General features: G+C 58.2%; 1 protein-coding gene and 1 long non-coding RNA gene across 14 annotated transcripts in view; one reads left to right on the top strand and one right to left on the bottom strand.

Annotated features, from left to right (window-relative positions):
- Positions 1–13,847, top strand: part of Camk2b (calcium/calmodulin dependent protein kinase II beta) — a 91,233-nt gene that overhangs the window by 72,572 nt on the left and 4,814 nt on the right. Inside the window, exons 13-20 of one of the 12 annotated variants that reach the window (XM_076545869.1) lie at positions 948–1,022; positions 5,353–5,390; positions 5,560–5,631; positions 7,016–7,060; positions 8,390–8,438; positions 9,649–9,762; positions 10,217–10,345; positions 11,263–11,391. In XM_076545869.1, the coding sequence (XP_076401984.1) occupies positions 948–1,022; positions 5,353–5,390; positions 5,560–5,631; positions 7,016–7,060; positions 8,390–8,438; positions 9,649–9,762; positions 10,217–10,345; positions 11,263–11,391 (651 nt within the window). Of the gene's footprint in view, positions 1–947; positions 1,023–5,349; positions 5,391–5,559; positions 5,632–7,015; positions 7,061–8,389; positions 8,439–9,648; positions 9,763–10,216; positions 10,346–11,262; positions 11,392–13,847 lie in introns of all 12 variants that reach the window. The other 11 variants (XM_076545872.1, XM_076545871.1, XM_076545870.1 and 8 more) reach the window with 11 other exon arrangements.
- Positions 5,007–10,311, bottom strand: LOC143267558 (uncharacterized). 2 transcript variants are annotated; one of them, XR_013042748.1, is made up of 4 exons: positions 9,169–10,311; positions 8,307–8,870; positions 7,219–8,177; positions 5,007–5,259 (listed from the first exon to the last, which is right to left on the bottom strand). It is a non-coding gene; the product is annotated as an uncharacterized LOC143267558 (long non-coding RNA). The 2 variants fall into 2 exon arrangements; XR_013042749.1 differs by having other exon boundaries at positions 7,219–7,458.

The raw sequence follows: 13,847 nt of genomic DNA, 5'->3' as shown, positions 1-13,847 counted from the left end.
TGTTTCAGTACCACCCTGGTTCTCCAGAAAGCCCCCTCCTTCCTCACCAGCCCTCAGCCCCATTCCTCCAGGCTGGTGGGGGCCCGGCTTCTGCCCTCGCCTCTGAGACCTCCCACTTCGCAGAAGGCCTGTTGGCTGCCCATCACTGGGTAGCTGCCGAGGTCTGCTATGCCCCAGTCCCGCCTCCTGCGTGTTGTTGGGTCTGTGTCCCTCACCCGACACCCCAGTGTCTGTGCTGCCAACCCCGGCCCGCCACCTGTATCCGTCCGAGCATCTGTTGGGCAGCCCTGTGGCCTCCTTGTCCTCGGCACTCGAAGCATCGTGTTGTGTGTGGGAGATAGCCGAAGGTGGGTGGGTGAGACGGAGGTCTGCGCACGGGGAAACCTCGTCAGCTCTGGATGGGCCGCCTACCCTGGTTCTTCAGGGTGGGCGATGGGGAAATGGAGTCTCCCGGGTCTGTTAGAGACCCGAGGGACCCACCTGGGGGGGACGGTGTTGGCCCTAGCGCCCAGACAGCTGTGTCTGTGGCTTCTTCGTCGTCGTCTTGACACTAAGTGTGCGAGCGTTCATAGTCGTCTCTCCTTGTCCGTCTGCATCTGGTATCCTGCCTCCTGTTACTTTGCTGTGATGCTGTTCTGCCGGGAATGGGCACACGGTCACACCAACACTAATGGGACTGTCCTGTCTGCTGTGTGCCCCGCATGCCCCACCGGGCACAGGAAGCCCCGCTGGGGCTTTCTAAGGAGAAAGGAGGCAAACGCTTTTCAGTGTCTTATCGGCCCAATCTTGTTTCCCTCTCCTGAGAAAGGGATTCTGGAGCCATGCCCCACCTAAACTTTAACTCTAATCTTCTTCTGCTTCCTTTGTCTCTTCTCTTTCCTCACCTTGCCCCCACCCCGTCTGTGTCCGCCTCCTCCCCCTCCTCGTCTCTAACCTGGTGCTAACAGTGGGCAGACAGACCACCGCTCCGGCCACAATGTCCACCGCGGCCTCCGGCACCACCATGGGGCTGGTGGAACAAGGTAGATGTGTCTTGCCCAGTGTCCACCTGCTCCTGCCCATCCTTCCTGTTGGCATGCAGCCCCCCTGCTGCACGCAGCCACTGGCCAGGCCCCCAGAGCCTCCCCGGAGGCTGGCAGCCCCCTGGGAGCTCTGCTCCTGCCTCAGTCACATCCCAGCAGAAGCCTCCCCCTCATTCCTGTCTCATTGTCTGTAAAAAGAGAGGCCCCCCCCTCAAACCCCACATGCACTTGGCTTTCATTGTCTGTGAAAAAAAAGAGGCCCCCACCGAACCCCAGATGCATTTGGCTTTCATTGTCTATGAAAAGAGAGGCCACATCAAACCCTCAGGTACATTTGGCTGAGACCCTCAGGTCCTGGCCTCTGGGAATCTGAAGACCCAATTCAGAATGACCCTGACCTCACAGGAAGCCACTGAGCCTGCTGCCGGAGGGTCTCAGTCCCGGAAGGGGAGCCCTTAGATCAAGGTCAGGGAGGTAAGGATGTCCCAAGGAGCTGCAGGGCTCTTCAGTTCTTCTGATGGAACAGACGGATCTGGTGGTCTGTGCTACAGAGTTCCCCAGAGTGAATGTGGGGGTGGTGTCAGTTTCTGGGACTGAAGGTTCCTCCCTGAAGTCCCTTTTTACTTGGTCCCAAACCCCCTGAGGGAGAAGGTGGCCTCTGACAACCTGTTCCTTTGGAATGGTGTGGGACCCTCTGAGGACTACGTCACCCCGAGGCTCATCATGGGCTCCACAGCCAGCGTGCAAACCGAGTGCTAGCACAACTTTAGAGCAGCGCGCAGGCTCAGCCAAGCCTCAGTTCCCTCTACAGCCTCGAGTGTGGGCTGAGGGTGGGACACAGGTCTCACAGTCTGAGGTCCAGCTCTTTCCACACGCCTGCCGGGATCCACCTCACAACGCCCCCAGGGCCACAGCACCGCTTTGCCAGCTAGGGGATCCTTCTCCTGGGGGATGCTCAGGCCATCCTAGGAGGGGTCTGTTCTGCCCACTTGGGCCCAGTGTGGGTGGTCCGGAGTCCATTTTAGAGCCTTTTTGAAGCCTATATGAGGGGCTAAGTTCTAAATAAATAAATAAATAAATAAATAAATAAATAAATAAATAAGCTAGTGGCTGCCAGGGAGGCCCTGTTGCCAGGGGGCAGTGGTGTGAGACAGGTCACCTCTGAGCCATGCTCTGCCCGACACCTGCTGCAATGCTCGCCTGCCTGCAAGTGAGCGAGGGCAACCTTGCATGAGGCTGCCTGCATGTTGTGGCTCTGCCCCAGGTGCTGAGGGAGGTCAGTGCATGTCGACAGCTCAGCATGGCTGCCCATAGTGACTAGAGAGTGGGTGAGGCAGAGACGAAGGTCCCATCGACTCCCATAGGGTTGGCCCCACCACACCCTAGGACACACATCGGGGGTCTCCCTTCTCCATGCCTGTCAGACACTCCAGTGTGGCAGAGAACCTTGGACAGCAGGAGGACCCTAGCTGCAGAGCGTGGTGCAGTCTGGCTTCCGCCACCCCGCCCACATTGAGCGGATATGTGCCTTGTGACTGTCAGGCTGGCTGTGGTTTGGGAGTAATCAATCGCTCGGCCTGAGGCCTGGGAATGGAAAAATGCCCTCCTGAGTTGGAGGCACAGGCCTGAGGAGCCCCAGCTTTAGATATCTGGAATCCCACGTAGTTCAGTTCACTTTTGGCTCCGGCTGCACTTACTAAATCTTTTTGACTTGAGACACCTCCACAGTGGCTCCTCTGTCCCTAAACTGTGGTGTGAGCGGTGTGCACAGGTTCCTGGCTGCAGTGAACCATGCTTAGTCCAGGACAGATGTGAAAGCTGCCTCCAGGAAGCACATGGCCAGGGCTAATGCAATCAAGGAGGCTGGGCCATGCCCCCCAGGCCGTGGGGAGCACACATGGGCCACTGGGTGGAGGAGCGGGAAGGATTCGGAAATGACATGGCTCACCCAGGTCCAACTTTGCTGGACAGCATGCCCACCTCCAAATAAACCCCGTTCTCTTTCCACAAAAGCTTAATCTCCAGTAGCACAGCTCAGAACTGTGGCTTTGATAGACTTGAGGACTTAAATGGAACACTTCTAAGACCGTCCTGGGGTCTCTGAGGGCCTGATCTTTCCAGTGTGCCTTTTCCTGTGAGAACCCTCCAAGGATGTCTGAGGAGGGGTACCACGACACCACAACTGAATCTCAGACCAATATTGACCTTCACCGGTTCCACCTCAGAATCCACCAGGGGACATGCTGGGTTGGCTGTATGGTCTGCTGGTGGGTAGGGTCAAGCCTGGCTTCTGCAGACTGCCTGTTGACATCGTGACATCTTAGAAATGCTCCTCTTCCCTTGCTGCCCAGAAAGCCATAACAAGGACTGTCTTACATCCTCGGGCTCCAGGGAGAATCCTGTCGCCCAGCTGTGTCAGGGCCCAAGTCTCTGGTAGAGAAAAGACAGCAGCCTGCAGCCTGAGGAGTGGAGGGGCCAGCTCTCATGCCGAGGAAACTCATGTTGCCGGTGTAGGGCTGGTGTCTCTGGGGATGAGCCAGCCCTGTGGGAAGATGAGGAAGAGCAAGGACAGCATCCACAAAGAGGAGGGCTATGCCAGGGGACACAGTGCCCTGTCTCTAACTCTAGGGAGAGTCTAGCCACAGTGTCAAAGGTGCCTCGCAGTCTGCTCCGCAGAGATGTGGGAAGTTAGCATTCTAGCCCTAGGAACCCCCTTGGGGCTACCTCGGGATGGAGGGCCTAGGGGGTCCCAGGTCTGAAGATGACGTGTGAAGGGCAGGATCATTTCAGAGAGATCTGCTTGTAACAGAATTGTTGAGACAAGAGCCAAAGACTCTGAGAGGGGAAGGCTGTGGAAACCAGTGCCCACCACAGCAATGCTCAAAAAGCCCGTCAGGTTCCAAGATAGTATGCGGCTTCGGGTAGCCATGTCCCCACGTCCCCATGTCCCAGCACACAGAGCCTGGATGGGCTCAAGTTGTGTCGTCTGGCTGGTGAGGGAGGTGGTCAGCACGCAGCCTTGGGGCCTGGCTCTGGTCTCTGGAGGGTCACCCTCAGAGCTGTAGACACGTGCAGAACCCCTCAGAGTTCTCACTCGAGGTGTGGCCTAGATGGTTGCATTTCTGACCACAACGGTGACATTGCTGTGTGACAGAAGACGGCGTTTGACTGTGTTACAGCCCCCCATGTCCCCACCGGGTCTGCTGGAAGCAGCACAGGTTCCCCCAAGTATGCAGGGGAGCCTGAGCCTGGGTGTGGTCAGCCAGTGTCTAGCTGCATGGGATGTTGTGGGGAAGGGCCCTGGGGACCCCACCACGCTGTGCCCGCCATGGCTGCCTCGAACCTGCTGTGTTGGCCACACGGCCACTTGACTCTTCTTGGGGAGCACTGAGCCAGTTCAGGCTGGCTTGGCTGCCCCGTGTGGGGCCTTTCTGAACCAACACAAATCTTGTTTTCTCTCTCTTCCTCTCTTCCTTCCTCACCCCCTCCTCTCCTCATCTTTCCTTTTCTGTAAGGTAAGCTGACTTCCTCTCTCGCTCTCCATGTTTGCTGTTTTAATTCTGTAGTTAAAACTCTGAGCTCTGCTCTAGAGGATGTAAGTGCTGGAGAGGAGGGTGGGGCCAAGGTAGACCCCTCCTCATCTCTGAGGGGAGTGTTGGAACCAAGGGTTCCATCCACTGAGCCCAGGTGTCTGCCAGGGCTTATGGGCAAAGAAGCTGGCGTCGGCCACAGTCACAGCCGCCGCGCGGTCTCATGGCAAGGGCTGCTGGGGCCTTTCACTGGGAGGACAGGGAGGCCAAGCGGTGTAGCCCGGTGCAGAGTGTTGTTGTCCATCAGAAGTTGGAGGGGTGGGGGCTGGGACAAGCCCTTTGGTGTGACAGCCAGCTTTGGCTCACCATCCCAGTGGGAACCCAAGACTTCGGAGGACAGGGGCCAGGTTGAGCATGACCTTCCCTTTGCATCCTGATGCCTACCAATCCTGACCTGGCGCCGTCCTGGGAAGTGGGGGGCAGATCATCCTGCCAGTCATAGGCAAGGACAAGGAGGCTTGAGTGCCTGGCAAGGGGCTCCATAATCATTGAAGATGCCGAGGGCAGGGTGGTCCTGGGTGAGGCTCCCCCAGGCAGCCTGGCTCAGCACCCCTGGAGGTCCTGCTGCTTCTAAGGCCAGGCCAGATACCAAGGCCACAACTGCCTCTGGCTTCGGGCGACTGGACCTCGGGTCCTGAGCTTCACCCCTGAAGAAAGGGGAAGGGTGGGGGAGGGGAGGGGGCTACAGTGACCCTAGGCCCTAGGAACTCACGACCCCTCCTTCCTTCCCAATGCAGCAGCCAAGAGTTTACTCAACAAGAAAGCAGACGGAGTCAAGGTGAGGCACCAGCCAAGCCCTTTGTGGGGTACAGGGGAGGATGCCAGAACCTGCGGCTCTGCCTCTGACCTCGAGGTTCTAGCTTGAGAAGCCATGCCCCCACAGATGCTGGGGGCAGGGAGGGTCCCTTTTCTTCCCTAGTGACTCTTCCTCTCCCCTCTCTCCACAGCCACAGACAAACAGCACCAAAAACAACTCGGCCATCACCAGCCCCAAAGGATCCCTCCCTCCTGCTGCCCTGGTACTGAGCCCCCGCCCCTGCCTCAGCTCACTGACAGAGAGGCCTTGCGAGGCAGGGTCTGGTGTGCTTGCTTGTCTCTGACCACGTCAGTCCCATGTGGAGACAGGACAGAATGGCAAGGAATAGGGTTGTGAATCCCAAGAGGGGAAGCCACGTGGCGTCAGGGGGCCCCAGATCAGGCAGGCGCCAGACCTTGAGGTACCCAGGTGCTAGAGAGAGATATGGCTTCCCAGCTGTGGTGACTCCTGGACCACCCTGCCTCAGGAAGCTCTAATAAAAGGCTGTCAGGATGCCGCTGAGGGGGAAGGCCAGCGACCTGCTGTGGGTCCTTGTCTTCTTCAAGGCTCTCACCTCGTACAGCTGGCCCATCTAGCTTAGAGGGGCCCAGGCTGGGATCTTGAGGGACTGTGCCCTGGAGTATTGCATCCTGAGTTATGAGGAGCAGCAGGGCCATGGAGGTGTGATGGAGGTGTGTGGTTGAAGGAACAGTGGATTTGTCCATCTGGGACTGTTTTTCTCAAAGCCATATACCATATTGGTCTGTGGATTACAGAGCAGGAAGGTTGGGGACCCCTGCTGAGGAGGGATGAGGGTATCCATGATACCCCTACTATATTCTTTCTTGTTCCTTGAGAAGGCACTAGGCCAACTCTGTCCTCTGTCCCCCTTGCCCTGGGTGACTTGTTCAGGTGAACATCACATTCCCAGGGCTGTGGAGCCGTGGTCTCAGGCACCGGCCTTCTGAGCTGTGGGTCATGGGTCTGGAGTTTGAAGTAGTATGTCTGGTATCCCCTTGATAGCCAGGCAGGAAATCTGGTTTTGCCAAATAAGGGGAGCACAGAAGAGCTCATCCTGGCTGGAGTCGGGGAGTCGCTCAGAGCAGTGGGGCTATGGTAGGAGCGTGCCAGGCGTCAGCTCACCTGGTGCCAGGGGTGGCTCACACCGGCCTCACAGCCAGCCCCACCTGGGACCCCGTCCATCCCATGTGCCAACCCCCACAACATCTCTAATCCTCTGCCCGCTTCCATGCTGGGGCAGGAGGTGGGGAGAACTCCCAGAGCCCACACACATCTACAGTTTCTCTCAGGCCCTGTGAACTCCATCTTTCCTGGCCTCTGGCCTGGCAGATCTGCTGGTTCCATCCTGTTGGGCCTACTCTACCCCCACCCAGGGCCATTGCTGACCACCACCTGCTGCCTCCATCCCTACTGGGCCATCTTGCTGACCGCCTGCCTCCTCCATCCCTGTCCCTCTGCTCTACACTCTCTCTGGGCAGGCCCTGGTCGCCGCCCACTCCTCTGGCTCCCTGGCTCCCCATCCTCTGCTTCCTTCTTTCTCACTCTCCCTCTCTCTCTTTCCTTCCTCTGTCTGCCGCCCTCTATAGGAGCCTCAAACCACCGTTATCCATAACCCAGTGGACGGGATTAAGGTACTGCCGCCCCCTCACTCCTCACCCTTTCCTTGGGCAGGAGGTATGGGCCAGGAGGAGGGTGTGGACGGTGACCTGGGAGAAGCATTTGTGCCTATGATAGAGAGCAGATGTGTAGCGACCTGACCCCGAAGGTAGGGCAGAGCCCACAAGCCTACCCGCCTGCGGCCGCGGCAGGACCCAATGACGCCATTGCAGAGCGCTCACACAGCTTCCAGAGTTACCGCCCGCTGCGGGCCTTGGGGTCGGTCTGCTGCTCAGGAGCCTCGTCTCTGCTCCTTGACTGTGCTCCACCTTCACCCCCCAGTGTGGCCCCGGCGCTTCCTGCTCCTCTCTGCTCTGCCATCTGCTCCCATCACATTGGCATCATCACCTGGGGCCGGGAGGGGCTGGCTTTTCTGTGAGGTGGGAGAGATGGGCAGGTGTTGGACCCATCGACAATACAGCAACTGGGCGGGGCTGGCAGGTCAGGCATACCCAGGCTTGATCACACAAGGTGACATGCTGGGTACCCCCCTTTCTTAGGCCAGAATCTGCACCTGGCCCTTCTCCGTGCCAGGGACCAAGGGCAGCTAGATATGCCCTGGTTCTAAACACCAAATGTCTGTTTTCCTCCCACCTGAGTGACTGGTACCCTCTTCGGCCCTCATGTCAGGTGAGGTCAGGGACTACTAGTCAACCGTCGGGCTGGGGTAAGGCCTGACCTTATATTTGAAGGCCTCCAGTTTTGTCCCAGAGCCACGTTCAGTCAGTGTCTGTACCAAAGACCTGTGAGAGGTTTCTTTGGTTTTCTGGGGACATGTTCGCATAGAGGTGCTCAGACGTCAGCCGCCACTTGAAGGTGGTAGACGCTGGGCCTTGCTGAAGTTCCAGGCCTAGGTGGGACAGTGGCATTAGGAATCTCATCTCTTCTGGGGGAAGACATCCCTCGCCTAAAAGCTGCTAACCACATCTGCCCACTGCCCAGGTTTCGGGGCTGTCCATCACTAAAAGACAGTCAAGCCCCACGTTTTTCCATCTTGGGATGTCAAAAGGTCTGCTCTTGGAGTCAGCTGAGTGTCTCAGAGTCTCTTGGGGAAGGTGACGTTGAAGCCCTTGCTGTTGGAAATGTGGTGGCCTGCAGGGGACAGAATGAGCCCTGGTGTGAAAGCCCCTCCTGAGAACATACACAGCTAAACCTTTCTCCCCAGTCACTGGGGGGGTCTGTCTCCTGAAATCATCAGGACTAGCCAGGCAGAGGTCCTACCTGGAAGCCAGGCTGACTCCACCGTTGGAGGTGTCCTGCCCGTCCTTGGCCACATCTTGACCCCTGTCTCTCTGTTTCCTCAGGAGTCTTCCGACAGCACCAATACAACCATAGAGGACGAGGATGCCAAAGGTACCTTCACAGAGGCCCTGCCTGGTCATGCCGGGCCATGGGTTGGCAGTGGGTGGGCCTTCTGCGGCATCTCTGCTCTTGCCGTGTGGTACAGTGGTTCGGGGGCCTGCTGTCGGCCTGTCTGGTGTGAGTCAAAGCAAGTTTGGGACATCATGGCTGGGGTGTCTCAGGCATAGCGCACATGCGAGGAAGCCACCGTTCTGGGAGCCAGGAACTCGGTTCTCACCGGGTATGAAGTACGCGGGTGACATTTGATCAAGATGCTGTTCTTCTCTTGCATTCCCCAAGCTTTGGTTCTGTTCAGCTTGCCAGAGAGTGGCCAGGTAGCGGAAGTGTTGTTTCCTTTGATGACTCAGGAGCTCCCTCCTCAGGTGGGCTTCTGGGCCACACCCTGAGCCCTGCCCGTGGTGATGTGTGTTCTCACAGAAGTCCCTAGGACACCTGCTATCAGTGAGAGGCCTCCCAGCCTCTCCCGCTTTCTCTGCCTCCCCCCTGCCCCCTGGAACAAGGTCTGCCAGCTGCAGGCTGTCCATGGAGCCCTAACCTGTCCTTAGGATGGTCAGACAGAGTTTCCCCGTTTGCTCCTGAACAGCTACAAGGCTGTCCCTGAGTGTCCTCCACACTCCAGAGCAGACATGAGCATGGGACATTGGTCCTTGAACCTAGGATAGTACACTGCCCTACAAACTGAAGCAGGACCCAGAGTCAGCAGCATGGATGCTACCCATACCTCCATGCCAAAGGTTCTGTCCTTGAGCTGGCCCGTGGGACCCTGAGCTCTGAGGGAGGTGGCAGAGCCTCGTGCTTGCAAGGGGACAGGAACAGCAGGCCAGCCGCAGATGAGGCCGGGCGTTAAAGCAGGAGCCAAGGTCGGGGAAGCCTCGGGAATGAAGGGCAGAGACACTCTTTCCCCAGCCAGGTGCCAGAGCTGGGACAGAGCCAGGAGAGTTCCCAAGGCCACCATGCTCAGTGAGGACCACTCAACAGTTCTGGCCTAATCTTGGCAGGACCTGGCATGGGCCCACAGTAGACTTCTAACACCTATGGGTGCCCCCAAGAGTGACCTCCTCACCTCTGTCCCCCAGGTCCCTGGCAGTGGCCTGGGATTCTACACCTGTAACCTTTTCAGCCGTCCTGTGCCTCTTGGCTCTTTCTGTCACGTTCTGTCTTGAGTGTCTGCCATCCACGGCTTGCTTCTGTTCTGCCTCAGCCCCCAGGGTCCCTGATGTCCTGAGCTTGGTGAGGAGGGGCTCAGGAGCCCCAGAAGCCGAGGGCCCCCTGTCCTGCCCATCTCCAGTTCCCATTAGCCCCCTTCCAGCCCCGTGTAAGTAGCCTGGGCCCCGCTGCTGTGGGGATGACTCTGAAGGGCCTGGCAACTCTCTGAGGGGACATTCAGGGCCGAGGACTGGACGGGCCTGGATTCCTGGCTCTAGCCCCACCCTCACACAGCCCCCAGACTGGGGCTCCCCATGGCTGCCTCTGTCCAGCCAGAGGCCTCTCTTGGCCTGTGGGGATGCTGTCATAGCCTGCTTTCCTGCTCATGGCCACTAGATGGTCCCTGAAGAATTGGGCCTTGACTTCTAGGCCTCCAGGGGTCCACCCAAACCTCCCTCTACCCCTCCTCTGGAGGTTTCTTGCTCCTAAGACTGGCACCAAATAGGAAGCCAGGTCCCGGATTCCCTTGTGGTGAGAACAGGGACCCGTCTTGCCTGTCCTGTCAATTCTGTCTCCTCATAGGTCTGTCTGCCTTGTGTTCATGTGTGTCTGTTCCACCCCAGCCCCCAGGATCTCTGACATCCTGAGCTCGGTGAGAAGGGGCTGTGGAACCCCAGAAGCTGAGGGACCCCTCTCAGTGGGGCCCCCACCCTGCTTGTCTCCGGGTCTCCTAGGCCCCCTGCCCACCCCGTGTAAGTAGCCCCCCCGCAGGTTTTGCCGCCTCTGCTGCCAAAGGCTCGCTGGGAATGGCCAGTGCTCAGCTTCCTGCACCTGCCATGCACGGCCCAGCTCCCCCAGACCAGGGTGCCTGGTGGGTGTCCAGTCTGCCCGGCCTTGTTCAAGGCACACGCGTTAACACAGCTGGGCAGCTACCTGGCTTCTCCCTCTGGGCCCAGCCCCTCATCTCCTCCCCCTCCTCCTTTCCTGCACGCCGCTCACCTCACTTCATCTCGGGCCCACACCCCCCGCGCAATAATTACCTGGGGTCCCTCAGACCACCTCTGCCAAGAATTTTCTGGCCACTCACACTCTACCCTGCCCTGGTCACAGTGCCCCAGAGCCTGTCTTCAGAGCAGCCCCCCCGATTCTTCATGCACCCCGTCCCTGAACGCCATTCACTAACCAAGGCAGGGGAGGTCAAGGAAGGGGTCAGGATGGGAACCCCAGCCAGGGCCTTGTAGGTGAGGAGACATTCAGAAGAGAAGCCTGGCTTTCCACTGGCCTGGCCCCACATGGGCCAAAACAGTGCCTCCTTCTGCACATCCCCCCTCCCCTCCATCCACTCCTCTACCCACCTGTTAAGGACTTCTCAAACATCAGTCACTTGCAGCGACAGCCTCTGGCTTCTAGGGGGCCAGGTTGCCTCTCCTTGGAGGGTATCCTCTGCCCTCGGCGGCTTCCAGCTCAGCACACTAGAATGGACAGAAGTATCTGCATTCCCGATGCCTCCTTCCACACCCCCCTCTGACCTCCCCCATCCCCCGTGTCCCCGTGACTCCCGGTGTGCTCACGTCTCCCTCTGGCCTCCCCTACGATCTGGCTTGGCTCTCTGTAGGTCTCTTACCTGCATGTTCCTCCCACCTGTATTCATGTGTCTGTTCTGCCCCAGCCCCCAGGATCTCTGACATCCTCAACTCAGTGAGGCGGGGCTCAGGGACCCCAGAAGCTGAGGGCCTCCCACCAGTGGGCCCCCCACCCTGCCCATCTCCGACTCTCCCTGGCCCCTTGCCCACCCCATGTAAGTAGCACTTTAGTGGTCCTGACAGCTCCATGGATGGAGGAGCAAGCCCCCATTGTGGGGCGTGGCCCGCCAGCCTGACTCTGGGAATAACCCAGCTTGTGGAGATGTGGGGGGCACAGCATCTGTCAGGTCACAAGAAATCAAGTCAAAGTCCGTGAAGAAAGCAGTGGGTTCAGTAAATGCAGATTATGGACATGAAGTGTGTGTGTGTGTGTGTGTGTGTGTGTGTGTGAGCTCATGTACTCAGGAAAGCTCCCAAAACACTTCACTGACCTGGAGTCCTTGCTACCATGCCGTCACCACATTCTGGTAGAAGATGGTGGTGAGCAGGTGCCCACCCGTGCACGAGGAACCCTTGAAAAAGGGCTGCCTGGGTGAGAGTAGACCTTCCCGGACAAGATGACAGGAAAAGACGCTCCTGGGAATTCTGGCATGCTGGTGGCCGGGCTGGACATGGGACGGGGGGGGGGGGGGGGGGGGCATGCAGCCAGGGCTAAGACGAGTTAGGAAGAGAAGAAGCACAGGCAGGTGGCTGGCTCTTCGGCTTGTCTGTCGACTGTCCGCCAGTATCACTTACAGGGATGGATGACATCCAGGGCTGCAGCCACCGCTGCCCCCGCCTCCGGGGAGACGCGGGGCTGGGGGTGGTGCTGAGATGTTTTCAGAGAAGAGGCTGCTGGGCCAGGGCCTCGGCATGGCAGGGCAGTGGCTGGGTGAGTAGCTGTGAGAGGTGGTCTCGGGGTGTCCTACCCCATCACCTCTGCCTGTTAGGGCCGGAGTGGGGGGATGTTGCAGGTGGCCAGAGCACAGAGGCGGCCACAGTGGCCCATAAGGGTGGGCATCCACGGTTTGCAGTTCAGAGGGGTAAGGTGTAGCCTCTGGAGGACATGAACCCCCCCCCCCCCCCCCGAGCATTCCGTGGTCAGTTGAGGGGATGAGTTATGAGGAGCTCAGCCAGGTTATTTCTGGTGATGGAGTAAGGGGGCAGGGTCCGGGGTGGAAGTAGCCAGTGCTCACAAAGTGTGGAGGGGATGCTCTTCACTGCTGGGTGCAAGACCGCTTCTCAAGGGTCACACTGTTTTTGTTGGGGGTCGGCCTGGAACATGATCTGCCAACGGGGGGGGGGGGGTCCTGTGCAATGACCAGGTGCTTGCTTGCTCATCTGTGGGGAGCGCCAAGTAACCACATCACTTTAGAGGCTATGATACCGATCTGCCTTTGTAAGGTCTATGCTGAGCTCGGCTAGGGAAGGGGGTCCTTCATGAGGGGGCTGTGAGAATTGACTGGATGTTGGCATCTGATCATCCTGTGAGGGGCTGGGCAGAAGGAAAAAAATAAAAGACATTCAGCAAAATGTAGGGAAATGTGGGTGACGTCAGATGGTATTGGGCCCCTCTTTCCTGGGAGGGTTACAACCCACCAACTAGGTTACAGGTTCCAATCAGCCCTCTTCAGGCTCAAGCCCCTCCCCAGCTCATGCTCTCTGTACCCCAGGCCTCACTTCCTAATCAGGGATTACACAGGATTCAGGCTGATCCCGGCTGATCCCTAGTCAGCTGCCCTGCCTGCCAGCTGTGAGGGTGGGGGCTTTGGGCCAGTGGGAGGGACCCAAACTTTCACTGGTCTCACCCAGATACCCTCAGCCTCCCACAGGAGAGCCGTGGACAGAGTGAGTCTACTCCTCTGGGCCCCAGCCAAGCCCTGCCCTCCTGTTTGGCTTCTTCCCTGGACTTGCAGGGTCGAGGGGCAGCTTGTCCTTGGTCTCAGGCACTCCACCTGGGTTATCCCTGTATTCAGGGCTTCTTGGTCCTCCCTTCATGTTTGATTTCCACTGGTGTCTGGGCAGCAGCCATTCTGCAGGTCAGGAGGTGTCCAGGTCCCGTTCATAGACAGCCTCAGCTTTCCTAACTGTCAAATGGGCCAGTGGCTCTCACAAGAATGCTGTTCCCAAACTCCAGCACATTCTGACTAGTGCTGTGATTATGGTTCTCCTCTTAGTGTATTTAACATTGACTCCCACAGCCTAACGTCATTAAATGGGAAATTAGTCCACTTACCACAGTGGAAGGTAGAATCAAAGCATGCTTGGAACCAAGTGGTAAGGTTACTTACTTTTGCCGTGTGCTGAGGGACTCGTGTAGACGAACAGGGCAGCTGAACCTATTACAAAGGGATTAACAAGCCCCAGAGGATGCTTGGGACATGTGGACATGTGGAAGCCTGGGTTTGGGGAAGGAGCTGGCTGCAAGTGTAGAAGCCAGGCCAGAAGCCTGTGACATCTCCAGAAGGAGCGAATGTGAGGGGGTGTGAGGTGTGGAGAATGATGGACACTGGGAAGAGTAGGCACTGCTTTGGGGACTGAAGTATCAGATGCTGCCCTGGGACCCAAAAGGTAAGGACAGGAAGAGCAGCTGCGTGTCTAGGACAGAGCCTTGGTACTCTCGCAGAGTGGG

The sequence above is a fragment of the Peromyscus maniculatus genome, chromosome 10 (genome assembly GCF_049852395.1).
Source record: "Peromyscus maniculatus bairdii isolate BWxNUB_F1_BW_parent chromosome 10, HU_Pman_BW_mat_3.1, whole genome shotgun sequence".
NCBI classification, from domain to species: Eukaryota; Metazoa; Chordata; class Mammalia; order Rodentia; family Cricetidae; genus Peromyscus; species Peromyscus maniculatus.
This window is presented reverse-complemented; position numbering and strand designations above follow the sequence as displayed.